This window comes from Theropithecus gelada, chromosome 5, assembly GCF_003255815.1.
Source record: "Theropithecus gelada isolate Dixy chromosome 5, Tgel_1.0, whole genome shotgun sequence".
NCBI classification, from domain to species: domain Eukaryota; kingdom Metazoa; phylum Chordata; class Mammalia; order Primates; family Cercopithecidae; genus Theropithecus; species Theropithecus gelada.
This window is the reverse complement of record NC_037672.1, coordinates 100,507,454-100,529,306: the sequence shown is the minus strand read 5'-3', so window position 1 is coordinate 100,529,306 and position 21,853 is coordinate 100,507,454. Positions and strand designations below refer to the sequence as shown.

The following is a 21,853-nucleotide window of genomic DNA, read 5'->3' as shown; positions in this document are numbered from 1 at the left end:
TAGGGACTACACTGTGAACCACTGGCTTAAAATATTATTACTTTTAGGCCAGGCGCGGTGGCTCACGCCTGTAATCCCAGCACTTTGGGAGGCCGAGACAGGCGGATCATGAGGTCAGGAGATCAAGACCTCCTGGCTAACACGGTGACACCCGGTCTCTACTAAAAAATACAAAAAAAACTAGCCAGGCGAAGTGGCGGGCGCCTGTAGTCCCAGCTACTCGGGAGGCTGAGGCACGAGAATGGCGTGAACCTGGGAGGCGGAGCTTGCAGTGAGCCGAGATCTGGCCACGGCACTCCAGCCTGGGCGACAGAGCGTGACTCCGTCTCAAAAAAAAAAAGAAAATTATTCCTTTTAATCTTTAGCCACACTAATAGGTAAAAAGTTGCATCTTGTTTATTTTGTGTTTCTTTAACAGTGAAATTGAACAGTTTTTCACATATTTAGCCACTTGTATTTTTTTTCTTTTTCTTTGATAGGTCTTTTGTTCATTATCTTCCAAAGCATAATGTGTGTTGATTGTCCATCTGTAAGATACACCCCCAATACACACATCTATATAAGTGATGACACAGTCTTCATTACTCTGGGCTTATCTTTTATACAAAGCATATTCAATGACTCCATTTTCTTTATAGGCAAATTCATTTTAGTTTTGACATTATGAAAAACCCACAAGAAGATACGTTGTAACTTTTCTGTGTTTTTCTGTGTTTTGCAATATATAAGCCCATGTCTGATATTCAACTAAAGTGTTATAATCAAAACATAAATTGTGGCCTTTGTCTGCACTTTAGAAATAAAAAATAATTTGATACAGCAATCTTTTTAGTCCTTCTACTTTCATTACTATTCTGAGTGTATGAAACATATTCGAGGACTTCTGTTAAACGATTAGTCCTAGCAACAAAAGTCTAAGTAATCTTTGTACCTTTTTATATTGTTCACTTTTAACACTTGGATATTTTACATTTTAATGTAGTCAGATCTATCAGTCTCTTATAATAGTTTTAATTTTTTTGAAGAGCTCTTTGTTAGTGAAATGTATGTTATTTATTCTTAACAATAATCTTGAAAGGTAAATATTACAGCAACTTTTAAAATCAGGATACCAAGGCTTACAAATACTAAGTGTATTGTGAAGGTCAAAAATATTTGACCAGAGGACAAAAAGTAAGTGGCAGAGCCAGGATAAGAATATACCATTTGAGGCTGGATGCGGTGGCTCACACCTGTAATCCCAGCACTTGGGGAGACTGAGGCAGGCGGATCATGAGATCAGGAACTCGAGACCAGCTTGGCCAACATAGTGAAACCCCATCTCTACTAAAAATACAAAAAATTAGCCAGGCATGGTGGTATGCGCCTGTAGTCCCAGCTACTCAGGTGACTGAGGCAGAGAATTGCTTGAACCTGGCAGGCGGAGGTTACAGTGAGCCGAGATCGTGCCATTGCACTCCAGCCTGGGTGACAGACCAAGCCTCCATCTCAAAAAAAAAAAAGAAAAAAGAAAAAAGAAAAAAAGAATACACCATTTGAATATATCAAAATGGTTCCTCAAAGAAAGGAAGGAAAAGTAATGTTTATTGACTCTGTCATGTGGCAGGCACTCTCCATATCTTTTCTAATTTAGTACTCAGGAAAGTTCTTATTCCTGTAGGAACCAAACCAAAGTTCTGAGTTTGGATTCCTTTTCTTACCTTATTCTAAAGGATAGCATAGGGCCAAGAGCTCCGACTCCTCAGGCCAATCTCAACTCTACAGCTTTTACTAGGTGTGTCTGACCATGTACAAGTTATCTAACTTCCCAGTGATGATGACAAACAACTTCACTGACTGGAGGATTAGGTAAAATAACCTATACAAGGTTTAAGATTTCTATGATTAAGAAAAGTGCTTATAGAATACATTCAGTAAATAATAACTCTTATTATTTTTATAGTTACCTCCAGAACAGCATGATATCATACTAAGAGCATAAGATTTAAAATATGGAGATTGGGATACCAATCCCAGTTCTACGACTTTCTAGCTGTATAATCCCAAGCAAGTCATTTGCCTTCTCAAATAGTTTTCTCAACTCTAAAGTGAATACAATAATCATCTAAAAAATTGCTGTAACTATTATGTGAGAAAATGAAAATGACACACTTGTCAGTTCTACAGTGCTGTAGCAATATTGTTGACAAAGAAGGTTGATATGACAAACTGCTGAATATATTAATAGTAAGTCCTCATTTTAGCACTGTCAGTAGGTTCTCAGAAGCTGCAACTTGAAGTGAAAGGACAAATAACAAAACCAATTTTACCATAGGCCAATTGATATAAACAAGAGCTAAGTTCCTAAGGCATATTTCTGGTCACAAAAACATCACCAAACTTCTGAATAAAAAGCAAAACACTGTGAATATTAAACATTGAAATAATTGTGATCTACACATACATTTCAGAAAGGTTAATAAAAACAAGTAAGATAATAGGCCTGAGCCTATCCCAGAGGCTCAGGGCACAAGGCAGGCACCAACCCTACACAGGATGCCGTCCCATCACAGGGTGCATTCACACACACCCACACTCATTCAGATAGGGACCATGTAGACACATGAGTTCACCTAATGAGAACATCTTTGGGATTTAGGAGGAAACCAAATTACAGAAAATGCTTTCAGATATGGGGAGAACATGAAGAATTGATTTTTTTTTCTCATTATTGGAGAGAAACAATGTTGAAAGAAACGACATTATTTGAGGACCTGGTGTATATATTGCAGATCCTTAAATTGTGTAATTATAAGCATTGAAATGTCGTCCAAAAATATAGCTTCTTTTTAGTTATGAGAAAATCTGTTCTATGTAAATTCTTAGGCAGTATAACAGGTACTGCTCAATTGCCCTCCAAAAAAGCATTATCAATTTGCTGTCCTGTCAAGTGGTGAGTTTCCTTACAAAGTCAATGAATACTTTTCATTATTAAAACGTTTTAGTATTTTTCCAACGTGGTGTTCCCCCTTGAAAAAAATAAAAAAGGCATATCAATTTAATTTGTGTTTCATGATTACTCAGTTTTAGTGTCTTAGATTTTGTGACTATTTGTAGCTCTTCTTCTGTGAATTAGTTGTGCATATGTTTTGCCCATTTTTCTTTTTTTTTTTTTTTCGGCTTTTATTTTAGTTTCAAGGGGTACATGTGCAGGTTTGTTACATGGATAAATGGTGTGTTGCAAGGGCTTGGAGTACAGATAATTTTGTCACCCAGGCAATCAGCATACTATTTGATAGGTACTTTTTCAATCCTCACCCTCCTGCCACCCTGCACTTTAAAATAGGCCCTAGTGTTTATCAGGCCCTTCTTTGTGTCCCTCTGGACTCATTGTTTAGCTCCAACTTATAAGTGATAACCGTGGTATTTGATTTTCTGTTCCTGCATTAATTAGCTTAGGATTATGGCCTCCAGCTCCATCGATGTCACTGCAAAGGACATGATTTCATTGCTTCTTTATGACTGCATGGTATTCCATGGTATATATGTACATAGTGTATATGAGTCCTTGCCACATTGCTTGTTCTTGTTGGCTTTGTGACATATCAGATGATTGTAAGGGTGCAGCTTTATTTCTGGATTCTCTAGCCTGTTCTTTTGATCCATGTGTCTGTCTTAGTACCAGTACCATTACTGTTTTAGTTACTGTAGCCTTGTAGTATAGTTTGAATTCAAGTAGTGTGATGCCTCCAGCTTTTTTCATTTTTTATATCTGCATAGTATTCAATGATGTATCTGTACCACATTTTATTTATCTGTCTACTGTTGATGGGCATGTAGGTTGATTCCATGTCTTTGCTATTGTGAATAGCACTTTAATGAACATACACGTGCATGTGTCTTAATGGTAGGATGATTTCTGTTCCTTTGGGTATATAACCAATAATGGAATGGCTGTGTCAAATGGTCGTTCTGTTTATTTGAGAAATCTCCAGACTGCTTTCCACACTGGCTGAACTAACTTACATTCCCACTAGCAGTGTATCAGCATTCCCTTTTCTCCACAACCTCACCATCATCTGTTATTTTTTTACTTAATAATAGCCATTCTGTTGGTGGAAGTGTAAATTAATTCAACCATTGTGGAAGACAGTGTGGTGATTCCTCAAACACCCAAAGACAGAAATGCATTTGACTCAGCAATCTTATTACGGAGTATATACCCAAAGGAATATAAATCATTCTATTATAACCACACAAGCATGAGTATGTTCATTGCAACACTATTCACAATAGCAAAGACATGAAATCAACATAAATGCCCATTAATGATACATTGAATAAAGAAAATGTGGTATATATACCCCATCGAATACTATGCAGCCATGAAAAAGAAGATCATGTCCTTTTCAGGGACATAGATGGAGTGGCTGGCCGTTATCCTTAGCAAACTAACACAGAAACAGAAAACCAAATACCACGTTTTCACTTATAAGTGGGAGCTAAATGATGAGAACACATGAACATGTAGAGGAGAGCAACACACACTGGGGCATATTGTAGGGTGGAGGGTGGGAGGAATAGGATCAGGAAAAATATAACTAATAGGCTTAATACCGGAATGATGAAATAATCTGTACAACAGATTCCCATGACACAAGTTTACCTATGTAACAAACCTGCACATGTGTCCCTGAATTTGAAATAAATTTTGCAAAAAATTAAAAAGTATCAAAAGATGTACAGTTATGTTTCCTTTGACATTTGGTCACCCAGTTTACTTCCACAAGCTCAGATATTGTGGTTAATTTTAAATATTAAAAAAAATAATAGCCATCCTGACTGATGAGAGATGGTGTCTCATTTCGGTTTTGATTTGCATTTCCCCAGTGATTAGTGATGTTGAGCATTTTTATATGCTTGTTTGCTATATGTATGTCTCCTTTTGAGAAGTGTCTGTTCATGTGCTTTGCCCATTTTTTAATGGAGTTGTTTTTTGCTTGTTGATTTGTTTGAGTTTCTTAAACATTCTGGACATTAGACCGTTGTCAGATGCATGGTTTGCAGATATTTTCTCCTGTTCTAAAGGTTATCTGTTTACTCCATGGGTAGTATCTTCTGTTGTGCAGAGCTCTTTAGTTTAATAAGGTCCCATTTGTCATTTTTTATTTTGTCACAATTGCTTTTGGAGTCTTCATCTTGAAGTCTTTGCCTGGGCCAGTGTCCAAAATGGTATTTCCTGGATCTTCTAGGGGCTTTGTAGTTTTCGGTTTTACACTTAAGTCTTTCATTCATCTTAAATTGATTTTTATATACGGTGTAAGGAAGGGGTCCAGCATCAATCTTCTGCATATGGTTAGCCAGTTATCCCAGCACATTTTATTGAATAGGGGGTCCTTTACCAGTTGCTTGTTTTTGTCAGCTTTATCAAAGATCACATGGTTGTAAGTGTGCAGTTTTGTTTCTGGATTATCTAGCCTGTTCTATTGGTCTATGTGTCCGTTTTTGTACTAGTACCATCTGTTTTAGTTACTGTAGCCTTGTGGTATAGTTTGAAGTTGGGTAGTGTGATGTCCCTGGATTTACTCTTTTTGCTTAGTATTGCCTTGGCTATTCGTGCTCTTTTTTGATTCCAAATGAATTTTAGAATTTTTGTTTCTAATTCTGTGAAAAATGTCATTGGTTGTTTGATGGGAATATCATTGAATAGGTAAATAGCCTTGGACAATATGACCATTTTAACAATATTGATTCTTCCTATCCATGAGCATGGTATGTTTTTCCATTTGTGTCGTTTCTGATTTCTTTCGGCCGTGTTTTGTAATTCTCATTGCAGAGATATTTTACCTCCCTGGTTAGCTGTATTCCTAGATAGTTTGTTCTTCTTGTGGTGATTGTGAATGAGATCACGTTCTTGATTTGGCTCTCAGCTTGTATGTTATTGGTGTATACAAATACTGATTTTTGTGCATTGATTTTTTTTATCCTAAAACTTTGCTGAAGTTGTTTATAAGATCTAGAAGCCTCTGGTCAGAGACTGTGAAGTTTTCTAGGTATAGCATCTCTATATTATTCTTGATATAGTATTTCTGGGTATAGTATAATCTGTGAAGAGAAATAGTTTGACTTCCTTTCTTCCTAATTGGATGCCTTTTATTTCTTTCTCTTGCCTGATTGCTCTTGCTAGGACTTCCAGTACTCCGGTTAAACAGGAGTGGTGAAAGTGGGCATCCTTGTCTTATTCTGGTTCTCAAAAGGAATGCTTCCCCCTTTTACCTATTCAGTATAATGATGTTGTCTCTGGGTTCATTGCCCATTTTTCTATTACGGTCTATGTCTTTTTTTATTGATTGGCTAATGTTTCTTATTCTGTTATACATGGTACAGATATTTTCTTCTAGTTTGCACTTTTTTGGTTTATGTCTTCTTTCTCCACAACACATTTTAATTTTACTCTAGTCAGTTGTGTCACTGTTTTCCTACAGTGTTTCCCATTATGTGTTACAAAGTTAGTTCTTGTATCAATTAGAGTCCCATGAGGAAAGAGAAATCACATAGTAACTGGAATAGGGAAAGCTGATTATTAACCAAACCAGGGATTCGAGTAACAAGATATTGGCTAGTAAGATGTGAAGACATCCTTAAAGAATATAGGAATAGCTATGCCTATGGCTATAATAGATCATCCCCTTAAGCCTGTCCCCTCCTCATTCCTGCCTGCAGGGCTGAGATCCAGACTTTGTCAGAGCCTAGAGAAGTCGCTGTGGTGCTGTGCTTGCAGAATTTGCTGAAAATCTACCTTCCCAATTTGCAGGAGATCCATCCCCTAGGGTGCATGGGGAAGTATCTTGATCAAGAGAATCTGCTATGAAACTGCCCCAGGAGTATGCTAGGGAACCTAATGGCCACTAGGTGCTGCTGGCTGCATGAACTGTAGGACCCTGATACTGGAAAAGCCACCTGGGATGCAGGAACCTAGAGCTAAAGCCACCAGTACATGCTATAAGATCTTGCTAGGAAGAGCCATAGAAACCAGGAAGAAAAGCACCTTCAGCATGCAATATCTCTTTAGCACACTCTACTGACAAAGTTTAACATGGTGCTACCTGGCAAAGGAAAAATATTTTAAAGGTCCAGCTGCATATTCTGTGGAGCAACAGTGAAAGAGGAATTGGAGATAATGGGTAATAAAGTGATAAATTGCACTGATAATCACTTTAGTAAACCTGGATTTTACTCTTGTGCATGATTTGAGATAATCTTAAACAGTATTTTTTTGTACAGATAAAGCTGGAAACAATTTAAAGATCTGTCAATAAAGAAATGATTGAATAAACTATGGTACTTCCATACTGTAGATTACTATGCAGCAGTAATAGGGGCATATCTACATATATGTACCAATATTGCAAGCTCTGTGAATCATATTGTTGAAGGAAAGGTGACATAAAATTTTAAACTACAAAACACTACTATATATTACAATATGTATACACACATGCACACACACACACGATGTATTCAGAAGTAGGAGTCCTCATAAGATTATAAGAATCTTTTTATTAACATCCATGTACAAACTAATATTTAGTATGCCAAAACACCTAATGTATCTTAACTGTATTAGAAAGATCTTCCTGCAATTTTTTTGCTCTGTTCTAGCTAACCTTTTAGTTATAGATGGCACAGAAATAAAGCTTATCTCAGGCCAAATAATTCAAACCTCAAATTAATAAAATTCTTTGCATTTGTAACTTCACATAATAAAAATCTGTGTGTGTTTTGTTGTTCTTTTAGGCAGAGGTTGAAAAGATAATTGCAGTTGCCTGGGACATTTTTCAACCCCTTCTTTTTGGACTAATTGGAGCAGAGGTATCTATTGCGTCTCTCAGACCAGAAACTGTAGGTAAGAATTTAAAAGTGTATTTTGTAAAAATTCACCTTTTTTGGTCAACCTACTTACCAATAAAATCTACTTTATATATTCAGTTGAAATATCTCCAGTTGGTATGTGTACAGTGGTTCCTATTGTCAAAATTATATAAAAAGTTAATTATGATCTAAGTTTTTTAGAGTAGTTGGTTAGAAAATAATGCTTGTTCATCTAAGACAGTATATTTTACACATTTAATATTGTTCCTTGTATATAAAAGTGACACCGCTGACCACTACCCAGAAAATTCAGGCCTTACAATTCTTTTTCCAAGGGTAAGAATATTCATCTAGCCTTGTCCTGAACAAGAGTGAGAATTTTAAAGACAACTATTTAGTTCTATAGTTTGTACCCATGGGATAGAAATGCCTGGTTGTTCATTAATTATTTTATTTATTCATACATTCAAAAGCCATCATATTAAAACTCTCTTGATTCAAAACACTGCACTTAAAAATTAATTTGCATACATGTACTCATTATTTCCTCCTTTCCTTCCATCACAGTATTCTTCCATCCATACTAGGAATCCCATCTCTGGCTACCTCCTTCCAAATCTTCTGTATGGATTCTTTCCTTTTCTCATACATCGTAAATATCCATGTCACAATTTTCTTCTCTTCAGAATTTAGTCTCCAATCTCTCTTACCTTTAAAAAAAAATGCTTCTCTTCTGACACATGCTGCAACATGGATGAACCTTGAGAACATTATGCTAAGTGAAATAAGCCAGTCACAAAAAGACTAACCCTGTATGATTCCACTTACATGAGGTATCCAGAGTAGTCAAACTCATAAATGGTACTTGCCAGGGGCTGGGAGTAGAGGGAAATGGATAGTTGTTGTTTAATGGGTATAGTGTTTAAATTCTGCAAGATAAAAAAATTCTGGAGATTGGTTGCATAATAATGTGAATATACTTAATGATACTAACTATACACATAAAAATCATTAAGATGGTGAATGTTGTGTGTTTTTTACTACAATTAAAATAATGTGTATTACAATAATATGGTAAACTTATATATATATAAATATATATATATATAATTTCTCTATTTCACTTTCCCCCATCTCTACCATGCTACCTCTCTGATCTTCTTTTCAGACTTTTCAAAACAGGTCACTACATTCCCCTTTCCACTTCAGTTCCCATTTCCTTCTATACATTTTAGCGCAGCTTCTGCCTATCACACAACCTGCCAAGCTCTCACCAAGGTAATATTGCTAAATCCAGTCTTTGCTTTACTTGATCTCTCAGCAGCATTTGCTGCTTTTGACCCTCTAACACTTCTTTATATTAAGTTCTTAAACTTCTTATTTCCCAGTGCTGTTTGAGCCTTTCCTTACACCACATGTAGCTTAAACGCTGCCCTTTATCAAAGTTCTTTCCAAGGCCTTCTGTGCCTCTGGCTCTATATCACTTCTCTAACCTTATCTATACTAGTGACATCAACTGTAAACTGTATAATTCCAAACTATTTATCTCTAAATCAATATATCCAGTTGTTGATTGGACAGCACCACTTGTATGTCCTGTTAAACTTCAAACTCAAGTAAAACTTCCTTCTCATCCTCTTCTCAAACTTTCAATGTTTCCTTCTGGGAATGGTATCAACTCTTTATCTTGTACTTCAGGCTACAGATATTTTTGAATACGTTCCAACCTTGAAGAAATACCTTTCAACAAAGAACCACGGAACTTTCCCATAAAAAAGCCATCTGGCAGATTTACAACGGATCCTCCCGCTATGTCTATCTGATGTTTTATCAACCCTTTGAATTTGAGAAAAGTACTTATCCTTTCTGAGTTTCTGGTTTTTTCAACTATAAAATAATACTTATCCCACAGGTTGTAAGGACTAAGTAAAATAATACATTTAAAGCTTAGTACAGCACTTAGCACAGAGTAAACACTCAACAAATGTTACTTTTTTAAAAAATCACGCTAATACTCAGGAGTCATCTTAGCTGTACCATTCTTAGGTCCAGTAGCATGCAGCAGCACTAGTCACAATCCCTTGTTTGGCAAATGATGATGAACTTGTCTTTATCAACAGAGTTCTACAGGACTACATGGAGTAGCTGTATATGTTAACCAGGGATAAATGGGACCAGTACGACCATTACACATCAGTATGGTGAAACAGTGGTAGACTGCCAGTGTCTGTTTTGATTGGTCAGTGCCCAGCCAGCTCTGATTGGCTAATTCCCTCCATACTGGCTCATAAACACTTTGGATATCACTTCTGGTCTTATACCCTGTAAAGAATTATTGACTTTTTGGGTGAAAATATTACTTTTCTCTCTTTTATGCCCTCAGTTTGTTTATACCTCACTTCCTGTATAATCTATGAATTAGTTGTTTATGTTTCTGTCTTCCTCTGACTTTGAGGCAAAGTCTATATATTGTACATTTATGTGTACCCAGTACTTAGTTTAAAGCTTATTACTTATCATTTAATCATATCATTTAATAAATTCTTCTTACACATATGAAAAAGCATGGTTCTTGCTATGAAGCATAATACATATATAACATTCAAATCTTCCATATAAGAATTCAAATATGCTTAATTTCTGGTTTTAATCTAAGGAAACACCTTATTTTAAACAAATAGCCTGATTGATCCTTAATATTAATTGTTTTTATATATTCTGCCTAAACATATTTGTATTTGTAATTTTTTAATGCTTTAAAAATTATTTCTGTTGATGGTTATTTTGAATTAGTTACCATGAGATACAGTTTCTCTCCTAGTATTTTATTATTTCTAAAAATTGAATATTTCTTACAGGCCTTTGTGTTGCCACCGTAGGCATTGCAGTATTGATACGAATTTTGACTACATTTCTGATGGTGTGTTTTGCTGGTTTTAACTTAAAAGAAAAGATATTTATTTCTTTTGCATGGCTTCCAAAGGCCACAGTTCAGGTATGATGGATAGGATGGCTTAGTATTTTAACTGCTATTTCTGCATGACACCTTGAAATATTGAATCAGAGGGCTTGTTTAAATTTAGTGAAAATAAATAATTGAAGTGGATGTGTGAAAAGTTTATCCTAATCTATTCTTTAAAACCTGTATTTTTGGTATATTCATTCCTTAAATGTGATAGCTCATTAAATTTCCTTAGATCACCAGGGTACAAGTAAAAATCCAGTAAATCCCTATTCTACTAGAAAGCAGTAGTAACAGGAGAGAAGAGTTTGAATTTCATCAGTCAGCACTCTCTAAGTCACCCAAGGAAAGAGTTGTTAACTCTTTTCATGTTAATAGCTTCCAAGAAAAGAATCAAATAGAAATAACATGGCCCCCTTAATGTTTGGAGATATTTTAATGTTAATATGATTGACGATCAGTTGAGCTTGACCAGAGTCTTTGTATGTAATGGAGAAAAGATTTATTGAAAAATAACCTAGAAAGTAGTTTATTGATTTCCTAGATTATTAGTTGGTATTAATTATTCAAAACTCACTGAACTTCCTGGCAAATGTCTCATTCACTTAACCAAAAATTTGTGCATTCTAATAAACATGTGATAAATAAAGCTATTATAGATAGGTGCTTGAATTTGTTGACCATGCATTTGTTAGAATACCTATGATTGCTAATTAAGTTAGAACTATATAGATTATGATTTGTTGCAAATGTGATGTATCTTTGGTTGTATATTTTCAGACTAATTACATCAAACAACATTTAACTGTTTTGTCCCAGATTATTTTATAATTAAATATTCAAATTTCTGTTATTAAGGAATTAAAATCAAGGTTTTTCACTTAGGAGGCTTTGGGGGATGTGTATGCTCAGTAATTATATTCCAGATTTCAATTATATGCTCTTTGCATTTGGGCATTGCTCCAGAATTTCCCCCACCCCATCAGACTTTCAAAAATGTCTGAAACATAATGGCTAAGAGTTCTATAAAAAGGTCTCTGGACAGCAATGTGACCAACCAAACTTCAGGAGTTCTATTGTAGAAGGGAAAGGGGGCATTCAGGTTTTTGTGAGCAATTAGTAGTTTCTGCCATTGTGTCAGATGCACACTTTTCTTTTTCATTGTCTTAGAGGCTTCCATTGTTCTCTGTGGAATAAGGGAAAACCAGATTAATTAATACATTTTTCCCATCTGCACTGATAATATTGCATTGTACCTCTACAAGAAACCGAGAATTTTCATAATACTTTCCAATAGATACATTCTAAATAAAATATTTCACCAACTTGTGAGGCAAAGAGTTGACCAAATACCTAATAAAATCAGCTTCAAGTTGTCAAGGTGTCCATTATTTTCATGTTTCATGATGTTTGACAATGAGTTTAAGCTCTAGAGTAATATATATTTTTTAAAAATTTAACAGTTTTCAGTAGGTATCACTGCATGTTTTTCATCTTATTTTTTAGTTCCAGATTCCTAAAGATAAAAGGAGATGACCAATAATTTTCATCTTTACTCAGGAAAAATTTAGTACATAGAACTTTATGTTATATTTAATTAATATTGTGAGTCTGGATTTACTTTGTGTTTTGAAATGTATTTTACTGATATTTATGTAACCCTACCTTACACAGATAGGTACAAATGAGTCATCAGTATGTTCCCACACAAGGGCAGAGAGAGTTTTTAAATCATCAGAACCAAGCTGAGCTGGGCACAGTGACTTACACCTGTAATCCCAGCACTTTGGGAGGCCTAGGAGGGAGGACCACTTGAGGCCAGGAGTTCAAGACCAGTCTGGGCAACACGGCGAGACCCTGTCTCTAAAAAAGTAAAAAACCAAAACAAAAAAAAACCTGCAATACACTTTGAAAGAAGACTAAAAGAACTTTCTTAGTTGAGCAAAAAACCAAGCAATTTGCTTTTGCAAACAATAAAAAAATTCATTTTTTATATATGCTTGTCTTATCATGATTCCATCTTTACCCTTAAACTTTTATAGGCTGCAATAGGATCTGTGGCTTTGGACACAGCAAGGTCGCATGGAGAGAAACAATTAGAAGACTATGGAATGGATGTGTTGACAGTGGCATTTTTGTCCATCCTTATCACAGCCCCAATTGGAAGTCTGCTTATTGGTTTACTGGGCCCCAGGCTTTTGCAGAAAGTTGAACATCAAAATAAAGATGAAGAAGTTCAAGGAGAGACTTCTGTGCAAGTTTAGAGGTGAAAAGAGAGAGTGCTGAGCATAATGATCAGAAAGCTGCTACTTTTTTCAAGATGCACATTGAAATATGTAATGTTTAAGCTTAAAATGTAATAGAACCAGAAGTGTAGCTATTTCTTTAAACAGCATTTTTAGCCCTTGCTCTTTCCATGTGGGTGGTAATGATCTATATCACCAACCTTAATCTCTCTACCTTTTTTTCCAAACACCCCTTCATCATCCATCTTAATTTGCATAAGGACATATCTACTTTAATGTACTACCACAGTTTACAGTTAACATGGGAAAGACCAGCTTCAGTATCCTCTTCAGCTAGGATTGCTCTAACTTTTACCTTTCACAGTTTCCTGATTCATATTTGCCCAGGCTCTGATGCTTTGAATTGGTTTTGGCTCCTCTTTTTTGGTTTTGTTTTTGTTGTTAAACATCATAATGCAGTTGCTCATGAATTTCTACCCTCGTTTCCCTGATAATCTGCCTTTTCTCCATTTCTCCTTCCCTTACTATCTTTCTTTAAATTACTGTAACTGATTGGTCCCACTAAAATTTTAAAGTACATGAAGTATCTTCATTGGTTCATCCTCTTGCCCCCTCCAGATGTCAAGAAACTTTATCCTGCCCCCTAGCTGACCAGGCAGATTCCTTTATTTCAGCCGCCCATGTGAGTCTACCTTCCCGTAAGGAGTGCCCTAATCCAGCCCTTTTTTTATTTGTTTCTTATGACCCATATCTTTAGGCTCTTCCCATTTCTAGTTGGGAGATAGATAAGTTTCAAATCTATGCCAGTCTCATGAATATTACATTAGGGTAATGTGCTATAATGAAGAAACAAAAAATACAGTGCTTAAAAGAAAATAGAATTCTATTTCCCTCTAATGAAACTGGCTGGTTGGTTAATACTAATAGGGTTACTCTGCTCATGACGTCTGCTCAGAGTCCCATGTCTTTCTGTCCTGAAGCTCTGCCATGTCCTAGCTTAGGACGTGGCTTAACTTATTTACGCCAGAGGTTGCAAACATTTTTTGTGAAAAATCAGACCTTGGCAATGACCTTGAGCAGTAGGATATAAATAACTCCCACAGGCTTAGCGTTCTAATAATGGAACACTAGGCATAAATGGGTTAAAAATGGATCTCTACCATGTCTCCATTCTATCAAGAAAAATGCAAGTATAGCAATGTATTTTTGAGGAAGGGATGTGGAAGTTGGACACATCTCTTCTCCTACATTTATTGGTAATGATCATATCCAGCTGTGAGGCAACTAAGTGTTGTCTCTAGGTAAGCATTCATACCCCTAGGAGGAACGGAACATCAGATTTTCGGGGCCAGAGTTTCCACTGTGTTGGATGTTACCATCACTTAGTAGCATATTCTTACATGCAAACAAAAGCTTTTGAAAGACATTGCCTTAAACCAAAAGAGTGACTTCTGTGGCAGTAATTTCAGAAATTGTGACTTGCCAGGAGAGAAAATATTAGAAGAAAGACTTACCTGCATAGGTCATATTTTATCCTACTTTGTAACAGGCCATCTCTGCTTTTGTGTATCACTTGTTAAGTTCCTCTTCACTCTAGGTCATCTTCTGTGTAGTTACTGAAATAATCACATTCACATACAGTTTACAGTTTTTATCATGTTATCTGTGTACCTGAAGTGTTTATTATATACTTGTCATATCCTATCTAAACTCCTCCACCTGGAATTCAAAGTTCATTTTAATTTTGAAGCAGATATTAAATATGTATTAGATTAATGAATTATGAATATCCTAATCCCACCAACTTGATCTGCGTAAATAAAGCCCATCCATTCCTCTCTTCATTAGACTTCTGTTTGAGCCCTATCCACCATGGCTTTCACCTCTATTCAAAACTAGTTTAATATTCACTTCTCCTAAATAGCCTTTAATTTTATGTCAGCTTGACTTTGGTTACCTATGGTGCTGTATTCCTTTAATGTTTATACTCTTGGTTTGGACTTGATTAATTCATACCAAAGGTCAGATAAGTGTTTTGAACTGAACTTCATTGGTTAAGTGCACTTTGCTGGAAGCACCATAAACTTAATAATCATCTGGTCCTCTGTTTTTCCTGGCTTTAAAAGTAGATGCATCCAAAAAATACTTACTGAAAGCTTTTGAGATCCAGGCACATCATCAAGAATAATATTGTCCCTGTCCTTAAGGATTTAACAGTCCAATAGAGATGACAGACAATTAAACAAAAGAATGCAAAACAATATGATAAGTGCTATTATGCAGGAACTACAGGGGTGCTAGGGATCTCGTGGCAGGAGCATTCAATCAAACCAAGGGTGGTGGAGTTTAGGCACAGCTTCCTAGAGAAAGTAGGGTATTGGCTGAGGGATGATTAGGACTTAGCCAGCAAAACGGATGTGAGACCAAAAAGTGTTACACTTCATGCTGTTTCCCAGGTCATCAGTGGCATTTTCTCCAAGTAACAGGCTTGGAATATTTATTAACTTATACAAAATACAGTTACTATAACTAAATGAGAATGCTGTTGAATATGTTTAGGGCCCCTAGGAAAATTAGAAATGGAAGTCCACAGAGTATAGAAATGATTGAAGGACACCTCAAACAGCCACTGCCAATACCTGTTTCATTTTGCAGGTCATGCAGCAAGCTCTTTTCTACCTCTAAGAGGGTAGCCACCATCTAAATCTCTGTGACTGCCCAGTGCTGGCCTTTTGACTTCCTCTATTGGATCTCTGAAATTTGTGCCTATTCCTGGAAGCTCTTTGTAGGAATTTATTAATTGCTATAAGACTATGTTGCTGTTATATATCATGGAGCTGGTGAGGTCAAGAATGACAGAGGCTGACCATTCAGCAGGGCTCACCATGTGAAGGCCAGGGTTTGTTGCCACATGGAAAGTCACATCTCTTGACTTGGTTGGTGAACTTAGGGTTAACCTGATAGAGTACTGACCAACCCAACCTATCCCCACTTAAACCACAGATAGAAACAATTACTCTAACTTTTGGGCCCCTTATACATACTTCTGTCAGAGCACATATAACACTTTTTAAAATTTATTTACATGTTTGTCTCTTATTAAACCAGCTCCCTATGTGTAGGAACCTTTTCTTAGTTATCCTTGAATCCTCAGCATTTTTCACAGGACATGGAACACAATAGACATTTAATAAACATTTACTGACTAAATCTGAGAGTAAGGGGATCCTCTCTCAATATCAGAAAGCTACTTGCCACACAACAGTTTGGATCTTAGTCTGCTTAGTCTATCTTAGTCAGCTTGGGCTGCTATAACAAAATACCATACACTGGGTGGCTTACACAACAGAAACTTATTTCTATTAAAGGTTGGAGGTTCAAGATCAGGATGCCAGCATTGTTGGGCTCTGGCGAAGTCTCTCTTCCTGGCTTGCCAATGGCCACCTTCTCACTGTGTCATCACATGACGCCGAGAGAGAGCAAGCAAGCTCTCTGGTGTCTCTTCTTATAAGGGTACTCTGATCATATCATGAGGGCCCTACCCTCATGACCTCACCCAAATCTAATTGCCCTCCCAAATCCTCATATCCTAATACATCACATTGGAAGTTGGGGCTTCAACATATAAATCTGTGGGGAAGGACATAATTCAGTCCCTGAAAGAAGTATCGTATTTCTCAGGACAGTATTTTCCTCTGTGGTATTAATTCCCAATCACCTTGATTGACCTTGATGTCCTCAAAATTTCCTCAGGTATACATTTGCAAATGATCTCACCCACTACATTCTTTAAAAATAATATTGATTATTTTTTCTGATTATAAAAACACATTTTCATTGCAGAAAATTTAGAACACAGAAAAATACAAACAAAACTGAAACTACTTTAATATCAACATCTATTTTATTTTGATTCTTTAAAATTATACTGCAGTTTTGGGGGATGTATTTTCAGAAAGATATCAACTGAATTTGTTGGGTGAAAGGCAACATAAATACTTCATATTTGACTTTTATGATGCTCTGCAGATTAAAGAATTTTGTTGTATATAATGAACGCTAAGCCTTCATGTTTACATTCAGATACTCATTTTGCAATGAATGAAACAAACAAATCCCTGCCTTCATGGAGCTGTTTTTAAAATCCATTTACTCCCTCACTCAGAATATATTATAACATGCCTACTGTGTGCCAGGTCTTGTGCTAGATACTAGGGAATACAGTGATGAACAAGATATTCAAGGGCTTGGTTTTCAATAGAACTTGAATTCTAATGGAAAATTGACCCTGTGAGGAATACAAATATGAACAAAACATGATACTTGCCTTTAAGAACCTTAGAAGGAAATAAGATATGTACAAATAGCTATAATCCAAGTGAATAATTCAAAAGTGTTTTTAGTGTAGAAGTTGAGGAAATCTTAGAGGAGCTAATACTTGAACTAGATCTTGAAGAATGGAGAGGATCTGGACGGATGGGGTAGTATTAGGGAGTAAGGTGAAGATGGGAACAACTAATGTGGGAGGCTGGCATATTAGCAAAGTTTTGAAAACAGTAAAGCCTGGAGCATAGAAAGTGATTAGCACTTGAGACTGATGAAGAGAATTAGAGATAAAACTAGAAAAGAAATTTGGCACTGAAATCATACTAAATAGATCATTGGCCAAATTTTTATTTTTATTGAAGTACTTTCAGAAGTATGAAAATATTTATGTAGAAAGTTTTAAAACTTTTTTTATCATGTCAAATATAGTTTTAAAAAATTGCTCTCAGTTAAGATTCTCCTTATTCCTCAAAAGCTTTTGCTTTCTATGGCCTTGTTGCAAATATAATTAATTTACTTATTTTTTAAATACTATTAATTTTTATAAGAAAGGTTATCAGATAATTATTTAAATTTTTTATTGGTAAATTTTCATTATATTGTCTCCCAATGAACCACTATATTTTGTCAATGTCTCAGAACATTATATTTTTATATGAATCATTTATGTACCTCTCTGTAACAGGTGGGAATTGCTTCATGGCATTTGGGGAGCATGTAATATATTTATAGTTGACTGACTCAAATCCAGCCTGAGCCCTCTGGCCTGTTGAGAATTCCAAAACTCCATTTGTTGATGTGCCCTCCATCTTCCTTACATGGACCTTAAAGCACTTACCTGTCCAGGAGCCCATTCCTTCTAGAGCGTAAGAGTAGTGCCCTGGAGGCAAACAGACTCCTAGCAAAGGTCTTCCTTCCCAGCTCTACCATTTGTCCCACCTCCCATTATCTTTAGGGATCTACCTGCTTTTCCTATGAGTACAAAACATTTCCTTTTCATGAGTACAAAACATTCCCTTAATCCTGTAATCATGAAACCCTGTCTACTCTCCTGAAATGAGGAAGAAAATTAAATCCTTGCTGAGATGTGTGTATCACGTTGAAGGAGGGAAGGTGTTAAAAACAATAAAAAGGGCAGGGATGTGGTGGCTCATGCTTGTAATCCCAGCACTGTGGCAAGCCAAGGCGGGCAGATCACTTAAGTCCAGGAGTTCAAGGCCTCCTGGGCAACATGTGAAACTCCTCTCTACTAAAAATAAAAAAATTAGCCAGGGGTGGTGGCGCCCGCCTGTAGTCCCACCTACTCAGGAGGCAGGAGGATCACTTGAACCAAGGAGGCGGAGGCTGCAGGGAGCCTAGATCGCACTCTGACCGGGGTAATAGAGTGAGACCCTGTGTCAACAACAACAACAAAACCAATAAAAAGATAATTTCGTATTTAAGTTACCCAAGAAGGAACTGTAATTTGAATCAGATCTTAGATGATGACTAAGAAAAAGAACACTCCGGTAGAGGAATTAACGTTAGAAAACACACTGAGTCAAAAAGGAATACAGTGTTCAAGAGTAAACATTGTTTTGAGTGTCAGGAGAAACATTAGATAGGAATGGGCCGTTTATCTTTCTAAGAAATTTGCACTTTCTCCAATAATGGTTGTTTTTGTCTTTTATAGGAAGCGTGGATTATATTCCTGGAAACTTTGGGACTGAAAGGCCAAAGCTGCTGGGTCCACCATCAACGCAGCTCTGCTTTCATTTCTTTCACATACAACTTTCCACATAAGATTTCAGGCGGGGGAAAAAAACAAACAAAAAAGGTTTTATATTGATAACAGTATATTGTTTACTTTGTACACAGTGTCTTTGTTCCAGACACTTGCTGTGTCTCATTGCACCACCACAGCGTCCTTTAGAGATGAGAAGACAACCTCAGGGAGATGATGTATTTGCCTAGGTCCCATAGCCAGCAAGTGACAGTGCTGCAGTTTAAGCTCAGGCCGTCTTGGGGAGAGACCGTTTGCTCTTTTACCGTTGCACTTCAAGCTGACTTTAGGGGAAACAATCTGAGTTTTGACAAGTTTACTTCTGGCACATGCAGTCCCGAGCACTGCTTTTTGGCTAAAATGCCCAGTGATGTCAACTCTGTCCCTGGATTTCTACAACCCGATGAGTCAATATTCAGAAGAGACGTCAAAAGGAAAGGGTTCAATAGACAGAAAACACACCAGACAGTCCCGGGAGCCCCAGAACCCTGGTCTCTGCCGGTGCGGGCGGCCAAGACGTCACTTAAACGCGCTGCCGCCCCCTCGCCCCGCCCCGCCCCGCCCCTGCGCGGAAGTCTAGCCGGGCTTTCGCGTCACTACCCTGCCCACCTGGGTGGTGCGTGGCTTACGCAACGGTTACTGGGCTCCCGGGCCAGCGAGGGCTGCGCAAGAAGTTGTAGGTACGGCCCATTTTTCTTAACTCCGCCCTTCCAAGCCCTTTGGCGCCAGTCCCGGGTCTCCCGCGATCATTTCCTTGCGGTAGGCCCCAGGAGGGCCTTTCCTCCCCGCTCGGTTCAATCTGATGCTTGGGCTCCTCTCCCAGACGCTGGGAAAATAGCCACAGACATTGTCTCTCCTCTCCGTGATTCCTTTCCTTACTCTCTCATCCCACATCTCTCTTCTTTGTTCTCTCTTCCTCCTGTTTTTCTTATTTTACAATTACTCTGCGGTAAGAAAGAAGAGATCTGTCAGTGAAGATTGATTGCAAAATTTTATTAATTTTATTAAGCGTGTATTATTTTACAAATGGTGGATCCCTGCAAATAAACCTTCACATACATGCTCCTGTGATTGAAGATTCTGGGATTGGTTGCCCATCCTGAGAAAGCTGTCTTCCCCCACCCACCCACCTCCACGCCCCTTAATCCTGTTTACTCCTCTTGGCTTTAACCCAGTGGACAAGCACTTCCAGCAGTCCCCAGCCTTTTTGGCACCAGGGACCAGTTTCATGGAAGACAATTTGGGGCAGCCGGGGGGGAGGCAGGATGGGATGAAACTCTTCCATCTCAGATCATCAGGCATTAGATTCTCATAAGAAGGTGCAATTTAGATCCCTCGTATGCACAGTTCACAATCGGGTCTGTGCTCCTATGAGAATCTAATGCCTTTACTGATCTGACAGGAGGTGGAGCTCGGGCATAATCCTGTAGCCCCGTCACCTGCTGTGTGGCCTGTTCCTAATAGGCCACAAACCTGTACCTGTCTGCTGCCCAGGGGTTGGGGATCCCTGCTTTAGACCAGTGCTTTTGAAGGAAAAAGGACAGTTGCACACATACTGTGTCTGTCACATAAATCAGGAGTGTTACAAGAGCTCTTCAAGGGACCATACCAGGTCCCTCACTACCCTCTTTGGGTTTCCTAGAGCCTATGAAATAACAGATTCGGTGATGTGGGGAGATAATTAGCCCAGTTGGCACTGAGGGAGGCCACACCCCACTCTCTGATTTTCCTTAGAGATAAATATAATTACTTGTGCAACAGAAGCATGAAAAATAACACTTATTATTGTCACCCTTAGAGAATTCATGCCCCAAATATTTTAGTCACTGTGTGCCTATGAAAAGGGCATTCATATTTATTGTCCTCTGGAATTTTTTTTAACTTACTTTTTAAAATTCTATACAGATTTAGTTAGTACAAGTTCAGTTTTGTTGTGTGGATATATTGCATGGTGTTGAAGTCTGGGCTTTTAGAGTACCATGATTTATACTGCTGTTTTTCAGTTGGCTCTTGTCGGAAGGTCCTGGCAATTACAAGACAAAAGGAAATAGGCAACTGCTGTAATAGTAACATATAATGTATCGTTTTTATAGTACTTCTCATTTTATACTTATTTTCATACTCATCCTGTTTAAACACTTCTGTTGGTTAACGAAATCCCATGTTACTGGGGTGTTTACTAAACACTGAGATTGAACAGTACCTGGAACATAGTGTAATATATTTCCTTAGAAATATATTCCATAGTGTAATATATTTCCTAAGTGTGAAGAAAAACCGGTAGTGAGTTTGGAGGGAGTGATAGGATCTGATTTACATTGTAAAAACGTTTGTTCTGCCTATTACGTGATGACTGAATCATACTGGGTGGGGAGCAAGATCTATAGCAGAAGGCAATTGCAGAACTCCAAAGAGGAATGACAAGTTCGGGATAAAATAGCAGAGAAGTAGATGTATGTGAGCTCTATTTTGGGGGCGGAGCCTACAGACTTTGTGATGTTTTGAATATAGAGGTGATGAAAAAGGAGTCACCTCTAGCCCCTAAATTTTTGTCTTAAGATTGTGTGGATGGTTATGCCATTTACCAAATGGAAAAGACTAAAGGAGAACAAGGAGCAGCCAGGGTGGAGTGGGGGGTGGGGGGTGGAGTTTTATTTTGCTTACCTTGATTTTTATATTCTTATTAGAAATCAAAGGTAAGCTGAG

At 37.4% G+C, this 21,853-nt stretch overlaps 2 protein-coding genes across 4 annotated transcripts in view; both read left to right on the top strand.

Annotated features, from left to right (window-relative positions):
• Positions 1–20,209, top strand: part of SLC9B2 (solute carrier family 9 member B2) — a 58,326-nt gene extending 38,117 nt beyond the window's left edge. The window contains exons 10-13 of one of the 3 annotated variants that reach the window (XM_025384945.1): positions 7,777–7,885; positions 10,710–10,846; positions 12,856–13,079; positions 19,058–20,209. In XM_025384945.1, the coding sequence (XP_025240730.1) occupies positions 7,777–7,885; positions 10,710–10,846; positions 12,856–13,077 (468 nt within the window). In that variant the 3' untranslated portion in view covers positions 13,078–13,079; positions 19,058–20,209. Of the gene's footprint in view, positions 1–7,776; positions 7,886–10,709; positions 10,847–12,855; positions 13,962–19,057 lie in introns of those variants that run through there. The other 2 variants (XM_025384946.1, XM_025384947.1) reach the window with 2 other exon arrangements.
• The window catches only part of SLC9B1 (solute carrier family 9 member B1), a 127,142-nt gene continuing 124,992 nt past the window's right edge, over positions 19,704–21,853 (top strand). Inside the window, exon 1 of the mRNA XM_025384949.1 lies at positions 19,704–19,827. The gene's annotated coding sequence lies outside the window, so the exon portion shown is untranslated. The remainder of the gene's footprint in view (positions 19,828–21,853) is intronic.